The 17877-nt window shown below is 35.2% G+C and overlaps 2 protein-coding genes across 14 annotated transcripts in view; one reads left to right on the forward strand and one right to left on the reverse strand.

The window, feature by feature from the left end:
- Positions 1 to 17877, reverse strand: part of LOC144365550 (uncharacterized) — a 195485-nt gene that overhangs the window by 66794 nt on the left and 110814 nt on the right. Inside the window, exon 2 of one of the 9 annotated variants that reach the window (XR_013424099.1) lies at positions 4233 to 4392. The exons of the other annotated variants lie outside the window; for them this stretch is intronic. The gene's annotated coding sequence lies outside the window, so the exon portion shown is untranslated. The remainder of the gene's footprint in view (positions 1 to 4232; positions 4393 to 17877) is intronic. 9 annotated transcript variants of the gene reach the window in all.
- The window catches only part of Tank (TRAF family member associated NFKB activator), an 89585-nt gene that overhangs the window by 25421 nt on the left and 46287 nt on the right, over positions 1 to 17877 (forward strand). For all 5 annotated transcript variants that reach the window (XM_078017476.1, XM_078017475.1, XM_078017477.1 and 2 more), the window contains exon 2: positions 9834 to 9981. In XM_078017476.1, the coding sequence (XP_077873602.1) occupies positions 9883 to 9981 (99 nt within the window). In that variant the 5' untranslated portion in view covers positions 9834 to 9882. The remainder of the gene's footprint in view (positions 1 to 9833; positions 9982 to 17877) is intronic.

A 17877-nucleotide genomic window follows, 5' to 3' on the forward strand; every position in this document is an offset into this window, starting at 1 on the left:
GCCATAGACTTAAGCAATGCATAGTAATACGCAAGTACAGTAAAAGCTGGATGTTAATCTAATTAAAGTAGGATAAATAGCTATTAGGAGAATAAGGAGAGTGGAGGGAACGGGTGTTTAGAGACAACTGAATTCTTATTTTGCATGGTAAAAAGACAAGTAAAACTGAAAAATCAGTAGTGGAAATGCTACGTATTATTTAGAGATACACAGATAAATTCCAAAAAGAATCAGCCAAAAGAAGTTTTTGCTAAGGTGCAGCAGGAAATGGGGAAGGAAAAACAGGACTATTGTTTTTCTTAAGTCTTATAGAGCTATTTGTCTCATTAAGATACAGCTATTTAGCCAAATGCAGTGCACGCCTATAATCCCAGCACCTCTGAAGGCTGAGGCAGAAGAATCGAGAGTTGCTGAGGCAGCCTTAGCAAGGGCTAGGCCCTGAGCAACTCAGTGAGACCCTGTCTCTAAATAAAATACAAAGTAGGGCTGCGGATGTGGCTCAGTGGTTGAGAGCTCTGGGTCCAATCCCCAGTACTAAATATATATAAACAGCTACTTATAGGTTTGATAAAAATAAAAACTAAATTAGGTCCTATGAGCATATATGGTTATAGGATCGGTGTAATTCTACATTATGTACAATCAGAAGAATGAGAAGTTTTATTCTGTTTGTGTAAGATGTGTCAGAGTGCATTCTACTGTCATGTATAACTACTTAAAACAAATTATGAAAAAAAATAGGGGCAAGATCTAATAAAGATTGTGATTTCACCTCAGAGGGATCTGGATTTATCTGGTTCTTGCATTTTGTAATTCGGGGACCTTATTCAACTTATTTACCCTTTGAAGTGCTGTTTCCTCATCTGTAAAAGAAAGACCACTTATGCTCCTGTAGAGGGAAGATTAAATATGAGGGGGCTTATGTAAAACACCTGGCAATTAGGCATCACTTTCTACCACTCCTCTCCTGTTCCTCATAAGGAAATAGGGAACCATTCTCTTCATTTTTAGGATACTTACTATTGAAAGAGAAGATTTAAATCGTTCTAGTCCGTGGCTTTGTGCCTCTTTGGATTGAGGGCATGCCATTGGGATCTATGTCTTCTCTCAGTTCTGTATTAGTTTGAGAATTTAAATGAAATTGGGATGATTAATTATTGATAAGGAAAACATCATTGCTGCTTGGTAGGAGAAGGGCTATGGTCACACTCAAATTCTTCCACTAGACTATCATTATTAGTAAAAAAAAAAATTATATACACTGATGACTATGGGAATTTAATGGAAACAAAATTAATAAAGTGCTGTTGTCCTGGGCCCCCTGTCAAAGTACTGAAAACAGAGAAGGTCTACCTTAGCAACTGCTGTTTTTATTTCCATATTCTATCCTGGTCTTCCGGAACAATTAAAAAAACAAACCACTATAAAAAAAAAGCTATTTTATGAAACTCTATTTTTCTTTATTGGTACATGTTTGTAAAGTATTACAGAACTTTCCCAACTATGACTGCACCCTCCCCAACCTTTGGCAGTGATTTTAAATGTCTTGGATGTCTCCACACTCAAAATTTTTATCCAAGAAGTCTGAGACAGGGTTTGCTGATCTAGTTTTTAAATATAGTTGTGCAACCCAGATGATTCCAATGTATTGACCAGTTGGGAACCAATATCCTGTAGCACGATTCTACCCCCCAAATTCTAAACTGGAGTTGATGAACTAGAGTCCACAGAAAGAGTAAATGACTTGTTCATTTTTACCCATAGCATGTCTAAACTGGACATGTATTCTGCATGCACCTGATTTTACTTTTGGTTGGCTAGGCTTTTTAAATTAGACTCTAATTTGTAAGTTGTATCAAAGAAATCAATGCACAAAATGTAGTCTAGCTAAAAATTAAGTTTTGAGTCTTTATTTTATAACATGATTTTAGATTTTTTTCCAGAGACAAAGGGAATAAATCAGCATATCAAACGTTTTTATCAACTCTTGTGTCCCCACAGGATGACATAGCAAATGTTTGAATTTACTAGATTTGAGTCTTCATGTTTAAGAAAAACTGGCATGGCCCTACAAAGAATGGAAAGTTGGGTATTTCTGGCACAGGTGAATATTCAAAAGGTTGCTTGTTAGGCTACCAGGAATTCTGGGTTCCTTATTTCAGGAATATTTAAGACAGTGAGAGAGTAGATTGCACAGTATTAAAATATTAGATCTAGTTTTAAAATAACATTATGCCTTTAAAGTCACATCCTAAACATCTTGGGAATGACTAGAAGTAGAGATCTTGAAATCTCTGCAGCCTTATTTATTGTCCATTGGAGTTTTCGCAGTTACTTCTAATAAAACAAGTTGTGACTTGCAAACATTTGTCCAACAGCCTCTAGGAGTCCTCAGGGAAATTAAAAGCACAGATATGAAGAGCTGTGCCAGTGGTCAAGAGCAAGGAGTACATCCAGCTTTATAATTATGAGGCTTTTGCTTGTTCCTCTTTATCAGTGGTAATATTCTTGACTGCCCAGTAATTTAAAATTGTGCTTTAAAGAGAAAATAGGTCTTTTTGCAAAAAGAACCTCTGTCTACTGATATGTCACTCTCTTTTTATAGACAAACTCTCTCAGATTCTGTTCCTTCATGATATTGTTTTTGATACAGTAAATGACTCAGGAACACTGGAGAGGCAGCTAATCTGCTAACTTATAATACTTTAACTACTGTTTCAAAAACAGCCTTGCCTTTTATTAATCTCTTGCAGCCTGTGACAGCTCTTATTTTGTGTGTGTGTTTTGGGGGACTTTTCTAAGATTACTGAAATTTTTTTTTTTATACTTTTCTGGTCAAGACTAGAAGATAAATACAAACACTTCTACTCTTGAGAACTCACTAGTTAACATGACTTTATTGTCATAAGGTTGGTAGTGTAGAAGAGAAATGCCACAAACACCCTGACAAGACTTATTTTTCCTTATTTCCTTATTTAGCAGTGTATAAAGGTTAACAGACCAGAGCATTAGATAACATTCCCACCTATTTGATTAATTAGGGAAAAGACTGTGACTATTTGTCTCTTTCACAGTGTTTTAGTCAGCTTTTTCGCTGCTGTGACAAGATGATCTGACCAGCACAACTGTAGAGGAAAAGTATCTAGGGGCTTATAGGAAAAGTATCTAGGGGCTTATGGTTTCAAGAGTCTCAATCTATAGACAGCAGGCTCCATTCCTCAGGGCTCAAGGTGAGGCAAAACATTATGGCAGAAGAGTGTGGCAGAAGGAACCGGCTCGTATGATGATCAGAAAGCAGAGAGAGAGAGAGATCTCCCCTTTGCAGATACAAAATATATATCCCATAGCCATGTCACCAATGAACCACTTCCTTCAGCTACACCCCACTTGCCTCCAGCTTCCATGCAGTTAATCCCATCAGGGATTAATCAACCGATTTCGTTAAGGCTATAATCCGATCATTTCTCCTCCAACCCTTCTTGTGTTGTCTCACACGTGAGCATTGGGGGGACACCTCACATTCAAAGCATAACACCCCGGGAGAAAAGCAGTGCTACTATGTGTTCAGCAATGAATCAGCCAGGATACAGACCTTCTCCTCTTTTAGAACACCACTTTTCATGGGTTTCTAAAAGAAAGACCTTGTTGGGGTTTTGTTTTGTTTTGTTGTATATATCAATTCAAACTATAAGATGTCCAGAGTTGATCAGGTAGCTCCATAAAATTCAAGAACCCAGTTTCATCATCCCTGAAATGTTGCCCTCACCAGGGTAATACGGGTGACTTACCACTACAAAATTCCATCCAGCTGAGAAATTAAAAAGGTGAAAGGGAAAGCTTGTTTTGGAAGTTACATTCATTTGCCAGTTTCAGAATATAGCCACATGACTATACCAGCTAAAAATAATCAGTACTTGTACATAAAGAGCAGAAGGGAGGACTGGGGATGTAGCTCAGCGGTAGAGCACTGACCACATGAACAAGACCTTGGGTTTAATCTCTAGTACTGCCAAATTTTTAAAAAATAATAATAATAATTAAAAAAGAAAAAAGCCAAGGAAAATGAATATTGTGGAACAAATACCATATTCTTCATACCTGGTTCATTTAAACTCTGCAGACTATGAGATGACTGATATGAAAACTAATGCTCAGTGAAGTTAAATAAATGGCTAGAAAATTACAGATCTAGGATCTGAATTTAAAGCCTTTACTTTTTTCATTCTACCTACCAAAAGTTTAGCTCCTTTTGTGGGCTTATACCCATCTCACAATGCAGAATGCTTTCAATCCATATCCAGGAACTCACAGTTCTTAACAGTCCAACTTTGCTCAAAAGTCCAAGTCCAAAGTCTTCTGCAAGACTGCAGGAAAGCACTTAGTTATGAGCCCCTGTAAAAATCAAAAGCAGTTATATACACCCAATATAAAATGGCACAGAGTAAATAGTCCCATTCTAAAAGGAAAGAATAGTCATAGAAGGAATGGGACCAAAATAAGATAGAAACCTAGCAAGGCAAACATTATGTTCTGTGGATCTACATTTGACATCTGGAGCATGTGGTAATGAGATGTGGGACTCAGAGGGCCCTATGGCCTTCTTGGTTGCCAGCCACGTAGCCTCTTTCTTGGGCTAGATCTGCTTGCTGCCTGCCACTTTCCTTGGCAATTGTTCCTGGCATCTCCAACTTCTTGGGATCTCCATTGCAGCTTCAGTTTCACTTTCACAGCTTCACATGTCACCCTCCCAAAGGCTGCCCACATGGATTCTGGCCCTGCTATATACATTGTCTGTCCTTATAGGCCTTCCTTTGAAATCTCAGTAGAAACCTCCATGACTCCCTAATCCCAGCATTTTTTCATTTCTGCTCAACCAGCACAATGTGGATAACACCAAGATCTGCTACCAATAGGAGCAGTAACCAGGACCATTTGGACCACAGCTGCAGTGACCTTTGAGTGCCTTAGAAACTGAGCACGAAATCCTAGGGAAACAATTTCTTACACAGCCCTGTGAGAGTAGGGTACCCTGTGCTATCTTCAGAGTCTTTCAAACGAGTTTACACTTTTTTATTCCCCTGAACCTTCAGTGAGTGAGGTCTTAGTGATTCCTGAGGTGCCTTCAAGTCATCTTTTTCATTGCTTCTGTGCAAAGTATGTGGTTTTTCTTTAATGGCACTAATCTCTTCAACAGCTGCCCTTTTCTGGCCTCAGTTTCAAATGTACTCCTTTTCAGGCCAAACTGCAAGTTTTTCAACTCTTTCTACTCTGCTTTTTGTTCCCATTCTTAAAGGAAGTGGCTTGTTGCTAGGGGTTTTCTTGGTTCTTGTCCCTGAGCAGGCACTCACTTTAGCTGGGAAGCTGGAATGGGAATCTGATGCCCTCTGTTCTGCTTTCTTGTTCAAACCACCTGGTCTTTGGTGGGAAAAGAAGTAACTTGCTAGAGGGGAAAAGATGAGTGGGTGAATGAGTATCCAAGCTTCAGGAGAATTGCAGAGGGTGGGCCAGGGGCCTGGAGTGGGAGGTGCATTCAGCTAACCCATCTACCTTCTGGAATGTCAAGAGTGTCTTAATCTTTTCCCATGTAGTAAAAAAGGAAACCAAACCAAACCAAGAAATGAAGTAAAACACTAAGTAGAGTATTTCCAAGAGATTTCTCTAGCTTCAGCTTCCTGGGGTTGGGGAAAGAGACTAGCCATGAGATTTGGATTTGAGCATGTATATTATCAATAAAAATTTTGCCCTGGAGCCAGGCAGATTTTGCAGAAAAATACCAAAATGTAATTGAAATGTAATTGCTTTCATTTTGAAATTAATTCTACACTAACAAATGTTTTTTAAAAATAAATGAACAAGTGGCTTTAAAGATCAGGGTGTTAATATTTGAAATTTGGCCAATTTAATTAGCTAGGTCCCAGAGTCTCCTTTTTTTCTGGTCAGTATCATTGATCTAACACCTTTTTTTTTCAATTGTGAAATAGAAATTAAATTTATCATGTATTTATTTGTATCAACTGAAACTTTATTTCCTCAGTATACATTCTTATTTCAGGAAATAGTATGCATCCATGTGGAATTTACTCAGCAGCTCCTCTTAGTGACATTTGTGTGATCTAATTCAAGGACCTGAAGTGAAGATTCCACATGATTTGCTTGCATATGATGCGGCTATATTTAATGCAGCATTTACATTTTTAAAAAGAATGCACCTTCTTGATGGAACAGACATGCATTTTTAACTCACAGACTGAAGAACTGTATAACAAGGAAATTCCTTAAAAATCAAGTCCAAACATCTTTTTTTTGTACTGGAGAGAAAGAAACTTGGGTCACAGAAGATTTAATGAACCTTAACTAAGGGTCAGTTAGTAATAGAATAAAGTATGAAATTAGATGGAGTCCCAATCTTTAATTCGTCATAGATTTTAAAACCCAGGTATGGTTTATAGATCTTTTGCCATGACATATATAGCTTTTTAAGATGATAGATAATCTAGCCACTTCAAACCTCTAATTTTTATATTAGCATATTTTGGTATATTTTAGTCCCTGTTACTACCTGTAGTTCAATTTTCTTTCCCGCCTTGCATACTTATTTTTAACCTTATATTTTTTGTAAATTACCGTAAATACCTTTTTTTAAAAAAATGAGAAAGTAAATAAAGTACTCAAAGTGACACTTTGTATTACTGGTAATTGCTTATGTTTCCATCCACTCTTTGGCTAAGCAGAATTTCTAGCCATGTTAATTATCTTAACAGGATTTTGTCTTTTTCATTTATCAGAGGTAGCTGTGGGAACCATCTTCCCAGTGGAATGACTAAAGAATTATTATTCCTTCACTTCTTCAGAAAGTCATGACACAGTGATACCTATTACTTGAAATTATTTTTTTTTCATTAAGCCTGGTAGACAAGTTAGATGCACATTTAGTATCTTAAAATGAAAGACTTTGCTATGATTGAAATGTTACTTGTAGCCAGTCTTTAAAACAGCATTGTAGGAGCTGAGTTTGTAGTTCAATGGTAGACCATGTACTTTGCATATGCAGGGGCCTAGGTTCAACTTCTACCATAAAAAACAAAGAGAAAAAAGTTTTTGATTTATGGTCAGTCAGGTTTTGACAAGAGTGCCAAGACCTTACAGAGGAGAAAAAAATAACCCTTTCACCAAAGGGTGCCAGATCACCTGGATAGTCTCATTCAAAGGAATGAATCTGGACCCTACCTCATTCATATGAAAAATTAATTCAATGTGGAACTAAGACCTAATATAAATACTAAGATTATAAAACTATTAAAGGAAACTTATGTGAAAGTCTGCATGACCTTGGGTTAAGCAACAGTTCCTTAGAAATGGCAGCAAAAGAGTATAAGCAACCAAAGAAAAATATAGGTAAATTGGACTTCCTCAAAATTTAAAATGTATGTTAAAGAATAGTATCAAAAACGTTAAAAGAGCTTTGTCCAACAGTGAACAACTCCCCATGAGAACATGCCTCTCTTTACAAACGAACTCCTTTTTTTCTGCTCTAGAAGAAAACGAGAGGAAATACCTGTTGCCAAGCTCCAATTCCTGCCTCAGGTCTGAAATGCCTAGGATGCTATAAAATCATCAGTCTTTAGCCAAGCACAAATGGTAGTTTTGGGTGTTGGTTGTTCCACTCTCTTCTGCCAACCTACAGAGGAGAATCAGGGCTTGCAGAAGGATGTTTCTTCAGCAGGATGCAGCTCCAAAAGCACCCTGAATCAAGATGGGAAACCATCCCATGAACACATTTGAATATTTAAAAAAAATGAAAGAGGACTGGAGGTATAGGTCAATGGAGGATCACTTGCCTAACATGTGAGGCCCTGAATTTGAATTATTTGATCCCCAGCACCACAAAAAAAAAAGAAAAGAAAAAGAAAGAAAAGGATAGACAAAAAGTGAAAATAATACATCTATAAAATAGGAGAAAATACTTGTAAGTTATATCAAATAAGAACCTAGTTTCTAGAAGATATAAAGAACTCTTACTCCTTAACAATAAAAAAGACAACTTGGTTAAAAAAATGGGTACAAGATTTGAATAGACATTTCTCAAAGATACATAAATGACCAACTAACACATAGAAAGATGCTTGACATCATTAGTCATTAAGGAAATGTAAATCAAAACCACAATTTGATACCACTTCACTCACACCCACTAGGACAGCTATGATTTTTAAAATGGACTATAAGAAATGTTGGCGAGGATGTGGAGAAATTGGAACTGTTGTGCATCACTATTGGATATGTAAAATGGTATAGCTACTATGGAAACAGTTTGGCAGTCCCTCAAAAAGTTAAACATAGAATTACCATCTGACCCAGTAGTTCTACTCCTAGGCATATATCTGAAAGAATTGAAAACATATGTTCACACAAAAATGTGTACACAAATGTTCATAGTAACTTTATTTATAATAGTCAGAAAGAAAAAGCAACTCAAATGTCCATCAACTGAGGAATGGATAAACAAAATGTTGTATATCCATACAATGGAATATTATTCAGCCACATAAAGGAATGAATACTGTTACATGCTACAATATGAATGAACCTCAGAAATAATATCTTATGTGAAAGAAGCCATATATAAAGGCCATGTAATATATGATTCCATTTATATGAAATGTCAAAAACAGGCAAATCCATAGAGACAAAAACAGATTAGTAGTTGCTAGGAGATGGGAGGAGAGGAGGAGAATTGGTACAAATTTTAATAGGTTCAGAGTTTCTTCTGGAGGTGATGAAAATTCTGAAATTAGATAATGGTGATAGTTGTACAACATAGTAAATATATTAAAAAGTACTGAAGTGCTTGCTTGAAAATAGTGGGTTTTATTTTATCTGAATTATATCTCAAAGGAAAATACTAAAATTTTTAAAAATATTTGTGCCCACATATGAAATGAAAAATGTTGTGACAGATTAGAGACTTGAGTATAAAATATTTCCCAAAGGGCAAAATAATTTGCTACCCTCCGTAACCAGTAGAGTACTTTTTTCTGTTCTGTGGCTTTTAGATGGTTAAGACAAAAGTCCTGTGTTGTGGTTTTTATGGCTGGACAGGAAGAATCAGTCAGTAGATAACTCTCTACGCAGAGCCAAGGAATGTGGTTAGAGATATTATGCAAACTGAAATGATAAAACCAAATTACCTCCTTTGAGCAAATTACCTGTGTTCAGAAACAGCAGGGAAGTTGGAAAACTAATAGGTAGTGGGGGTAGGACAAAAGAGATGTGATTTTTTATTTTTTAATGTACAATTCAACAGCAGCTCTCCTAGATTTTGTGCTAAAATAAGAGCATTTTCACACATTTTAATTGCTCTGTGATAACAACAGTGTGAACTCCATCCACAAACATTTATTATCTAATTTTGCTCTAATTTCAGTGTAGCAAGAATTCACCTTGTAAGTGGGAGTAACTGTCCATTTAGTGAAAAGAAATCCCTTCCTGCATTGCTTATCCTGTTGTACATTTCTATAGTAAAATATTAATTTTAAAAATGTCCTTTTTATCTCTACATATTAACATATTACATTTGTAGATTATAATTCTCAAAGTAGCATTTTTATGAACTAGAACCTCACTTTATAAACTGTAACATTAGTAAATAATATTTAAAACTTAAAAAGATTTTATATTTCTGGTCAGAATTTTAGATGAAACTTTCATTTTTTATAAACCTTTATAGCATTTGGTTTATGTTAAACTAGGAAAGACTTGTCTTTTAAGATACATTTCTATAATGATATTTGTGTAACTTAATAACTATCTAAATTATCCCAATTATTTTCCAGACTTGCCATTTATTCCATCCTTTATAGTGATGCCACAGGACAAGAGGGAATGGATAAAAACATTGGCGAACAGCTCAATAAAGCATATGAAGCCTTCCGACAGGCATGCATGGATAGAGATTCTGCATTAAAGGAACTGCAGCAAAAGGTGTGTGGTTCTGATTTTGAAAGTTGTTTGGTTCTGGTTTTGAGAAAGTTGTTAATCCCAGTAAATGAAATTTGAGAGTCTTTTGCACCTGAAAAAATATTATATTGTTAGAAACTGGAAAACTATAATTACTGAAACATAGGGATATATTAATTGATGACATTAATTTGAGATTTTTTGTTACCTTTTTAAAAATTATTGTGGGGGCTGAGGTTGTGGCTCAGCAGTAGAGCACTTGCCTATCACATGTGAGACCCTGGGTTCAATCCTCAGCACCACATAAAAATAAATAAAATAAAGATATTGTGTCTAACTACAACTAAAAAATAAATATTTTAAAAAAACTTTAAAAATAAACATCAAAAAAAGTTATGTGACCTGTGATATGAGTTGATTTGATGGGTTTGTATTAAGATGATTGTGTTTAGGAAAGAGAAAAAAATGGTTTCCATATATAATTTTTAAATATCAGTGCTTATTTTTGTATAAGAGTAAATAAATGTAAAAACAATTTTATGACAGATTGGAAGTTAAAAGTATCACCGTCTCTCAGCTAGTTTTGTTTTTTGATTTTTTCTTTTACCTTGTTATTTGGATGACAGGAAGATTGAAAGTCTTAAAATATACTGGAACTTAGTTTGTTAGTCATTTATTAAAAAAAACTTCCATTCTTTATGACAGTTAAAATAGACTATTTCAGTGAAATCTTTCCTGTTTTATTAAAAGTTTCAAGCTTTAAATTATTGCTGTACACATAGCATTTCTGTTTAGTACTTTCAGCATCAAAATAAAGAAATTTGGAAGACAAAAATTATTTAAGCTAGTAGTTTCTAAGCACATGTATGTCACTGATCTATCTTGAGGTTTTCACCAATCAGTAGCAAAATGAGGAAAATAAGAATAATGTAATGAACTTTTTGTAATGCTAAATGTATTCCACTTAAAATTCTGTCCTCTAATCTGACATTATGTTTCATGTTTCTGTCTTATTAAAGATTAGAATTTTATTAACATACACTTATGAAATGATAATGGGAGGATTGTTTCCTTGTTTAGTGTCATTACTTAGTTGTATTTCAGAGGTCCCCAGTTCCATTCACACATTTTGTAATTCACTAGAAGAACTCACAGTACACAGCGTCCAGTCATACTCATAGCTTAAGATCTACTACAGTGACATGGTAAAGATACATCTCCAGATCATTCATGGAAAAAGACATCAGGAGGAGTCTAAAGGAAGTCATGTCAGTCTTTCTATGTACTTTCCCTCCAGCTTTACAGATTGTTTTATGTTTGTAAAGCATAAGAAACTCCATTTGAGATTCAGAGTTCAGAAGTTTTGTTTTTTAATTGAGGGCTAGTCACATAGATACACTGTATCAGCAAAAATCCAAAATTCAAAAGTATGTGTTCACCACAAATTTCATCATACATTGAACTATGCTGGCACAATAGTCAGTCTTATCACTTAGGAAATGTTTTCAAAATTCAAGTTCTCAGTGCCATTCAAGGGTCAACCTTACAAAATACACCTTTTTGAAGATAACATCCTGAAGCTGAGCATGATAGTAATCCCAGCCACTCAGGAAGCTGAGACAGGAAGATTACAAGTTTCAGGCCAATCTAAGCAATTTAGCAAGACCCTCTCTCAAAATAAAAAGGGTGCAAGAAGTAGCTTAGTGAAAGAGCACTTGCAAAGTCCTGTGTTCTGCAAAAATCCCCAGTTCTGCAAAAAGAGGGTAGAGGACAACCTCAGGCCTACCATGTTAAACTATGCATGCACTGGCTGTTGAAAGTAGGGACTCTTAAATTGGTTCACTCATTTAAAAAAAGAAGAAGAAGATGGGGCTGGGGTTGTGGCTCAGTGGTAGAGTGCTTGCCTAGCATGTGTGAGGCACTGGGTTCAATTCTCAGCACCACATATAAAGAAATGAAATAAAATAAAGGTTCCTCAACATCTAAAAAAATATTTTTTAAAAAATGAATAAATATAGAATAAGAGGAAAGAATGATTTTTACTAGCCTATAACATTTTGAAGTCTAAGAAATACACTAATTCTTACTTGTCTCATAAATATAGCATAGAACTACACAGTTCCCTTTCTCCTTTCTAGTTGATAATATACTGGTAAATGCTTATATTATATGTCCTTGCATTCCTCAGAAACCATCATTTTTCTTTGTGATCCTCCTCTTGGTTTACTAAAGAATACACATTATATTAATAAGTGGACTTATGGACTGTCAGTTCTTTTTTAAATATAGGTAATTTTTAGTTGTTGATGGACTTTATTCATTTATTCATATGTGATGCTAAGAATCAGACCCATTGCCTAACACATGATAAGCAAGCACTCATTCTACCACTGAGTCATAACCCCAGCCCACTATCGGTCTTCATTAGAGGTGGATAGTAGAAAGAGGGGGATGATGAGTCTTCTGAAAATTATTGCAATTAAGTTTAGAATTTGGATTTCTGATTCTTTCCACAAGTATAAGGAATATTCACTTGTAAAAAAAAATAAGCAAAAAACAACAGCAATAACAACAACAAAAAAAAAAAACAGCCTTTATTTTTCTGTTTTACATTTGGGTTAAGAAGCAATTCTACATGTGTCCTAGAAAAGTTTAGAAATGTAGGATTAGGAAAATAGAACATTGAGATATTGTTAGGTTAACTCCTACTTTTCTTGCACTGGCCAGTGTGGTAAGCAGCTAGTAATTTAATCCCTTATCATACCATGAAAGAAGGTTTACACATTAAGCATATATCCCAAATAAAGAAAAAGGGTAAAAATTTTAAATTGATGTTTGTCATGTACTCAATAGTGAATGAAGGAAAAAAGTATGCTGTCTGTTCTTTTATAGTGGTCTTAGGCATAGTCCCAAAAAAAGAGAGAAAGGAAGGAGGGAGGGAAGAATGGAGGGAACAATTATTGAGTGCCTACTATGTAGTGGGACTTTGATGGAGTTTTGAAAATACTAAAACAGGGCTGGCGATGTGGCTCAAGCGGTAGCGCGCTCGCCTGGCATGCATCCGGCCTGGGTTCGATCCTCAGCACCACATACAAACAAAGATGTTGTGTCTGCCAAAAACTAAAATAAATAAATAAATATTAAAAATTCTCTCTCTCTCTCTCTTGAAAGAAAGAAAGAAAGAAAGAAAGAAAGAAAGAAAGAAAGAAAGAAAGAAAGAGAGAAAGAAAGAAAGAAAATACTAAAACAAACATTGATGCCCTTAAGGAACTTTTAAAAGTTCAAATAAGTGATGAATAAAATAGATATTTTATTATATAATAAAGGATAAAAAGATGATCAGTAGTAATTACTGAAGTGAAAGTATAACAGTAAAGATCAGTGCAGGATAATATATGAGCATAGAGAAGAGGCACCTAATTCATCTTTGTAAATTAGGTCATAAGCTCCATGTGAGTTAATATTTGGACTAAGATTAAGTTTAGTAAACTAAGATAGAAGGGTCCTACAAGTTGGAGGAGCAGTTTGTGTAGTGCCTTGCATGTACCACAGGTGGTATTCTCGCTTCAAAATGAATGATGGACATTGCAAGCAAAAAAGCTACAAGGATAGATTATGGCCTGATCATAAGGAGCATAGCTAACTAGTTTATACTGTATCCTATTCAATGAAAAATTACTTAAAGATTAATATGTTCCTTAGAAAAGTCTTTATTAGTGAGATAGAGATAGGTAGGATACAGAACAATGTTGAATTCAGCTCAATATTAACATATTTTACTCTAAGCATTGTTCCAGGAGTAAGGAATATAAAACTATGTGGCAACCATCATAATAATTGTATTTATATAAAATTAAATCTTAATATACAATTACTACTATTAAGTATATGTATTACATATTATACTTTGGTTTGAAAAAAAATGAAAGACAAATCATTTCAATCCACCAAAATAAGGACCTAAACTAATTAAGCATTTTAGGGATGAATTGGGGAAGAGATCTAAAATTTCTTTAGGCGATACATTGGAAAGTAGGTGGCACCTGAATGTAGGCCATTTCTGAGGGTGAAGGCATAGACTCTGGAATGATACCTAGGAATCTAAAATCAATGACCAGATTAAAAGTGGTGCTGATGACGGAAATCAAGAGTATAGAAGAAGGTGTAGATTTAGAGATGGGGAAATAAGACTGTGTATAATTAGATTTTAGTTAATAAATTTCATTACCTGTGGGTCATACAGATGAAAATTGATTGTTTAAACATGGATCTGGAAGCCTAGAAAGAGTTTTGAGTTGGAGATAATAGTTGCAGTAATAAATAAATGAGGTTTTTTGTAGCTTTAAATGTGAATAACATTTCCCATTTAGAGTATATAGGTTGAAGGTATATTTGAAGGACAGAAATGGAGGAGGATAAAAGGAAGGAAAGAAGGCAAACCAGTTGGCTTTCTGAATCTAGAGATTCAGAACATTAAGCAGTTGAGAGAGAAGAAAGCCTAGAGAACATCAATATTTTTAGAAATAGACATTTAGAAGGGGGAACCATTAAGGAGATTAACAAAAAACACTAAAAGGAAAGAAACAAATTAACAAAGAGTGATACCATAGAAGCCATTAGAAAAGAATTTCAAGAAGAATGTGGTAGTTCGCAGTAACAGATAGCTAAGAGATCTAGTTAGATGATGCCTGATAAGCATACGTTTCATTTGGCTGAGTTGAGATTATTGACATTTATGAAGACAGTTAAGTGGAGCATGGAAGGCAGATTGCAGTAGGGCTGAGAAGAATTAGGAAATGAAGGACTAAATGCGCTATAAACTATATAGTCAAAAGGCTTGACTGTGAAGAAGAGAAATAAGTTGACAGATAGGATTTTTGGTTTTTTTCTTTTAAGTTGAGTGAAATGATGTTGGAGAATAATACAGTAGACAGAAGAGAAAGTTTGAAAGTAGAAGAGGAGAAAAAATAATTGATGCCTTCCTATAGTCAATTCCCTACACAACAGCCAGAGTGATTTTTTTTTCCTTCACTACTGGCAATTGAACCCAGGGGTGCTGTATCACTGAGCTACATCGCCATCCCTTTTTGTATTTTATTTTGAGACAAGTGTCTCTCTAAGTTGCCCAGGCTGGGCTCAAACTTGAGATCTTCCTACCTCAGCCTCTCAAGTAGCTGGGATTACAGATGCAAGCCACCACACACGGCCAGAGTGATTCTTAGAAAAGATTGTTTGAATGTTATCAGTCTCCTACTCAAACTTTTGCATTTTTTCCATGAAATAAAATTCAAAATCCCTTCTATGGGTAACCAGGGAAGAGTATAATTTGACCTTTGACCAACACTTTGTCTTTTTCTCTATGCTTTTCACAGTTTTCCACACATTAATTTCTTGCTATTATTCAGATACATTCCTGCTTCAGGGCTTTTGTGTTTGCCAAACCATTTTTCTGGAGTGGTTTGGATATCCTTTGGATATTTCCTTGGTTTCCCTATTATTGCTTTTATGTTGCTCCTCAGATACTACCTCTTCAAAGAAGCTTTTCCTAATCATCTTTTAAATGCAAGAGCAGCCTCTGTTACTCTCTGTCTTCTAACCCTGCTTGCTTATTTTCCTTCAGAGCATATATTACTTTGACATTATATCTATTTAAATCTGTTTGTCTCCTAAATAAGAAAGTAAACTCCTATAAGACCTGAGTCCATGTCTCATTCACTCTTATGTCCCCAGTACCTAGCATGTAGGTGCTCAAATATTGGTAGGACAGAAGAGAGGATCAGTAAGAGGAAGAAAAGGAGGTAGTCAGTTGACCTCTAGAAATTCAGAAAAGAGAAGAAGCAATGAAATTGAAAGCAAATCATTTGAAATTATGGAATCTGAGAAGAAAAAGAATAAAGGAAAGTAAAAAATAAAAGCCTGTGAAACTTTTGAGGCACCATCAAGAAATTGACCATAAGCAGAAAGCAAACACCTTTTTCTCTCAGGACTGGAAGGAACAAGATTAAAAAGTAATCACAAATGAATATAAGTTTGTAGAGGTAGTGGCAGAAAATTAGAGGGATTTTCTATGAAGTATAAGATGAGGTCATCTACCATCAAAAAGGCATTTTTTCTTTTCCTTGCCCCAACATCTCAGCATAGTAAGGTGTAGTTGGGAGAAAATGGTTCAGTTCCTAGTTCTCTTCCTGAGAAAAGAAGAAGCATAGCAGAACTTTTTGCATGTTCTAGTTTGTCTGTGGGCTGCCTAAAGGACTATTTTCTGCCTTGCCTGAACTCAAGAGCCATGAATGGTGGCATAGTTTGGATCTCAGGCTGGACATCAGTTTTCAAGAAAACTGAAGAAGTAATTCAGGCCTGCAAACACATGGGGGTAAACAATTACAGGAGAATAAAGGATTACCATAGAATATATAAGATCTCAAGACAAAGCTGGGGTAGGATTTGGGGGAAATTTAATGCATTTATAAGAAGCCACAGACAATCAGAAATTAAAAAGAAGGTCCAGATATAGGACCTTAGGTCCAGATAGGACCATGCTAGAAAGGGCCTGAGAAGACCTTAAACCTTCATTCTGAGCTGACCTCAAGGGACAGGGGCCTGCTAGTTAATGAAGGCCTTTCACATCAGATTGCAAAGACTATGCTAGAAGAGTTAGCTCTTTTTCTAAATGCTCAGTTTTCCATAGAAAGATAACAAGAAATACAATAAAACAGGAAAACAGCCATTCACAGATTCAGAGTAAATTTCCAGAGTACCTCAAGAAAAAACAAAGACCTCAAAACAACTGTATGAAATATACTTACAAATTTAAAGGAATGCATAAACAAAGAACTAAAGGAAAGCAATGATAAAAAATGAGCACATCAACAATGAGATAAAAACTAATTTTAAAAAAACTAAAATTCTGGAGCTGAAAATTACAGTAACTGAATTGAAAGTTTCACTAAATGGGTTTAGTAGCAGATTCAAACAGATAAAATAAAGAAGCAATGAAATTGAAAGCAAATTATTTGAAATTATGGAATCTGAGAAGAAAAAGAATAAAGAAAAATAAAAAATAAAAGTCTATGGAACACCATCAAGTGTACCAATATACACATTTTAGGAGTCTTGGAAGGAGAAAAAGGAGAGATAGAATCACAGAAGTTATTTGAAGAAATAATGACTGAAAACCTCCTAAATTGAGCAATAATGTGGATATAAAAGTCCTGACATAGTCTGAAGACACTACAAGAATAAAACACCTCAGACTAATATCCCCTATTAATATTTGCCATGATTTGAATATTTGTCCATTCTAAAACTCATTGTTAAAATTTATTTTATAATGTAACTGTTATGTAATAGAATATTTAAGACCAGATACTTTACAAAGCAAACTGAGATATTATTTGTTATGGTTTAAATATGTGGTATCTCCCAAAAGCTCATCAGTGAGACAATGCAGGAAAGTGCAGAGGTGAAATGATTGGTTTATGAGAGCCTAAATCTAATTAGTGCGTTGATCCATGGATAAAGGTAACTCAGCAGTAACTGTAGGCAGGTAGGGTATGTATGGAGGAAGTAGGTCACTGGGAGTGTGCTTTTGAGGTATATTTTTCATCCCTGGTGAACAGAACTCTTTTTTTTTTTTTCCTTTCTGCTTCCTTGTTGCCTGGCCCTGAGCTGCTTTCCTCCTCCACCAGGTCCTTCCGCCTTAATGTTCTGCCTCACCTTGGGCCCACAGCAATGGAGTTATCCATATATAGATTGAACTTCTGAAACCATGAACTCCAAATAAACTTTTCCTCCATGATGTTCTTTTCAGACTTCTTGGTCACAGCAGTCAAAAAGCTTATTAAAATAATACTGATGCAAAAATCCTCAACAAATTACTAGAATGCCAAATTCATAGCATGTTGAAAAGATTAGCCACCAAGA

Source organism: Ictidomys tridecemlineatus, chromosome 7 (genome assembly GCF_052094955.1).
Source record: "Ictidomys tridecemlineatus isolate mIctTri1 chromosome 7, mIctTri1.hap1, whole genome shotgun sequence".
NCBI classification, from domain to species: domain Eukaryota; kingdom Metazoa; phylum Chordata; class Mammalia; order Rodentia; family Sciuridae; genus Ictidomys; species Ictidomys tridecemlineatus.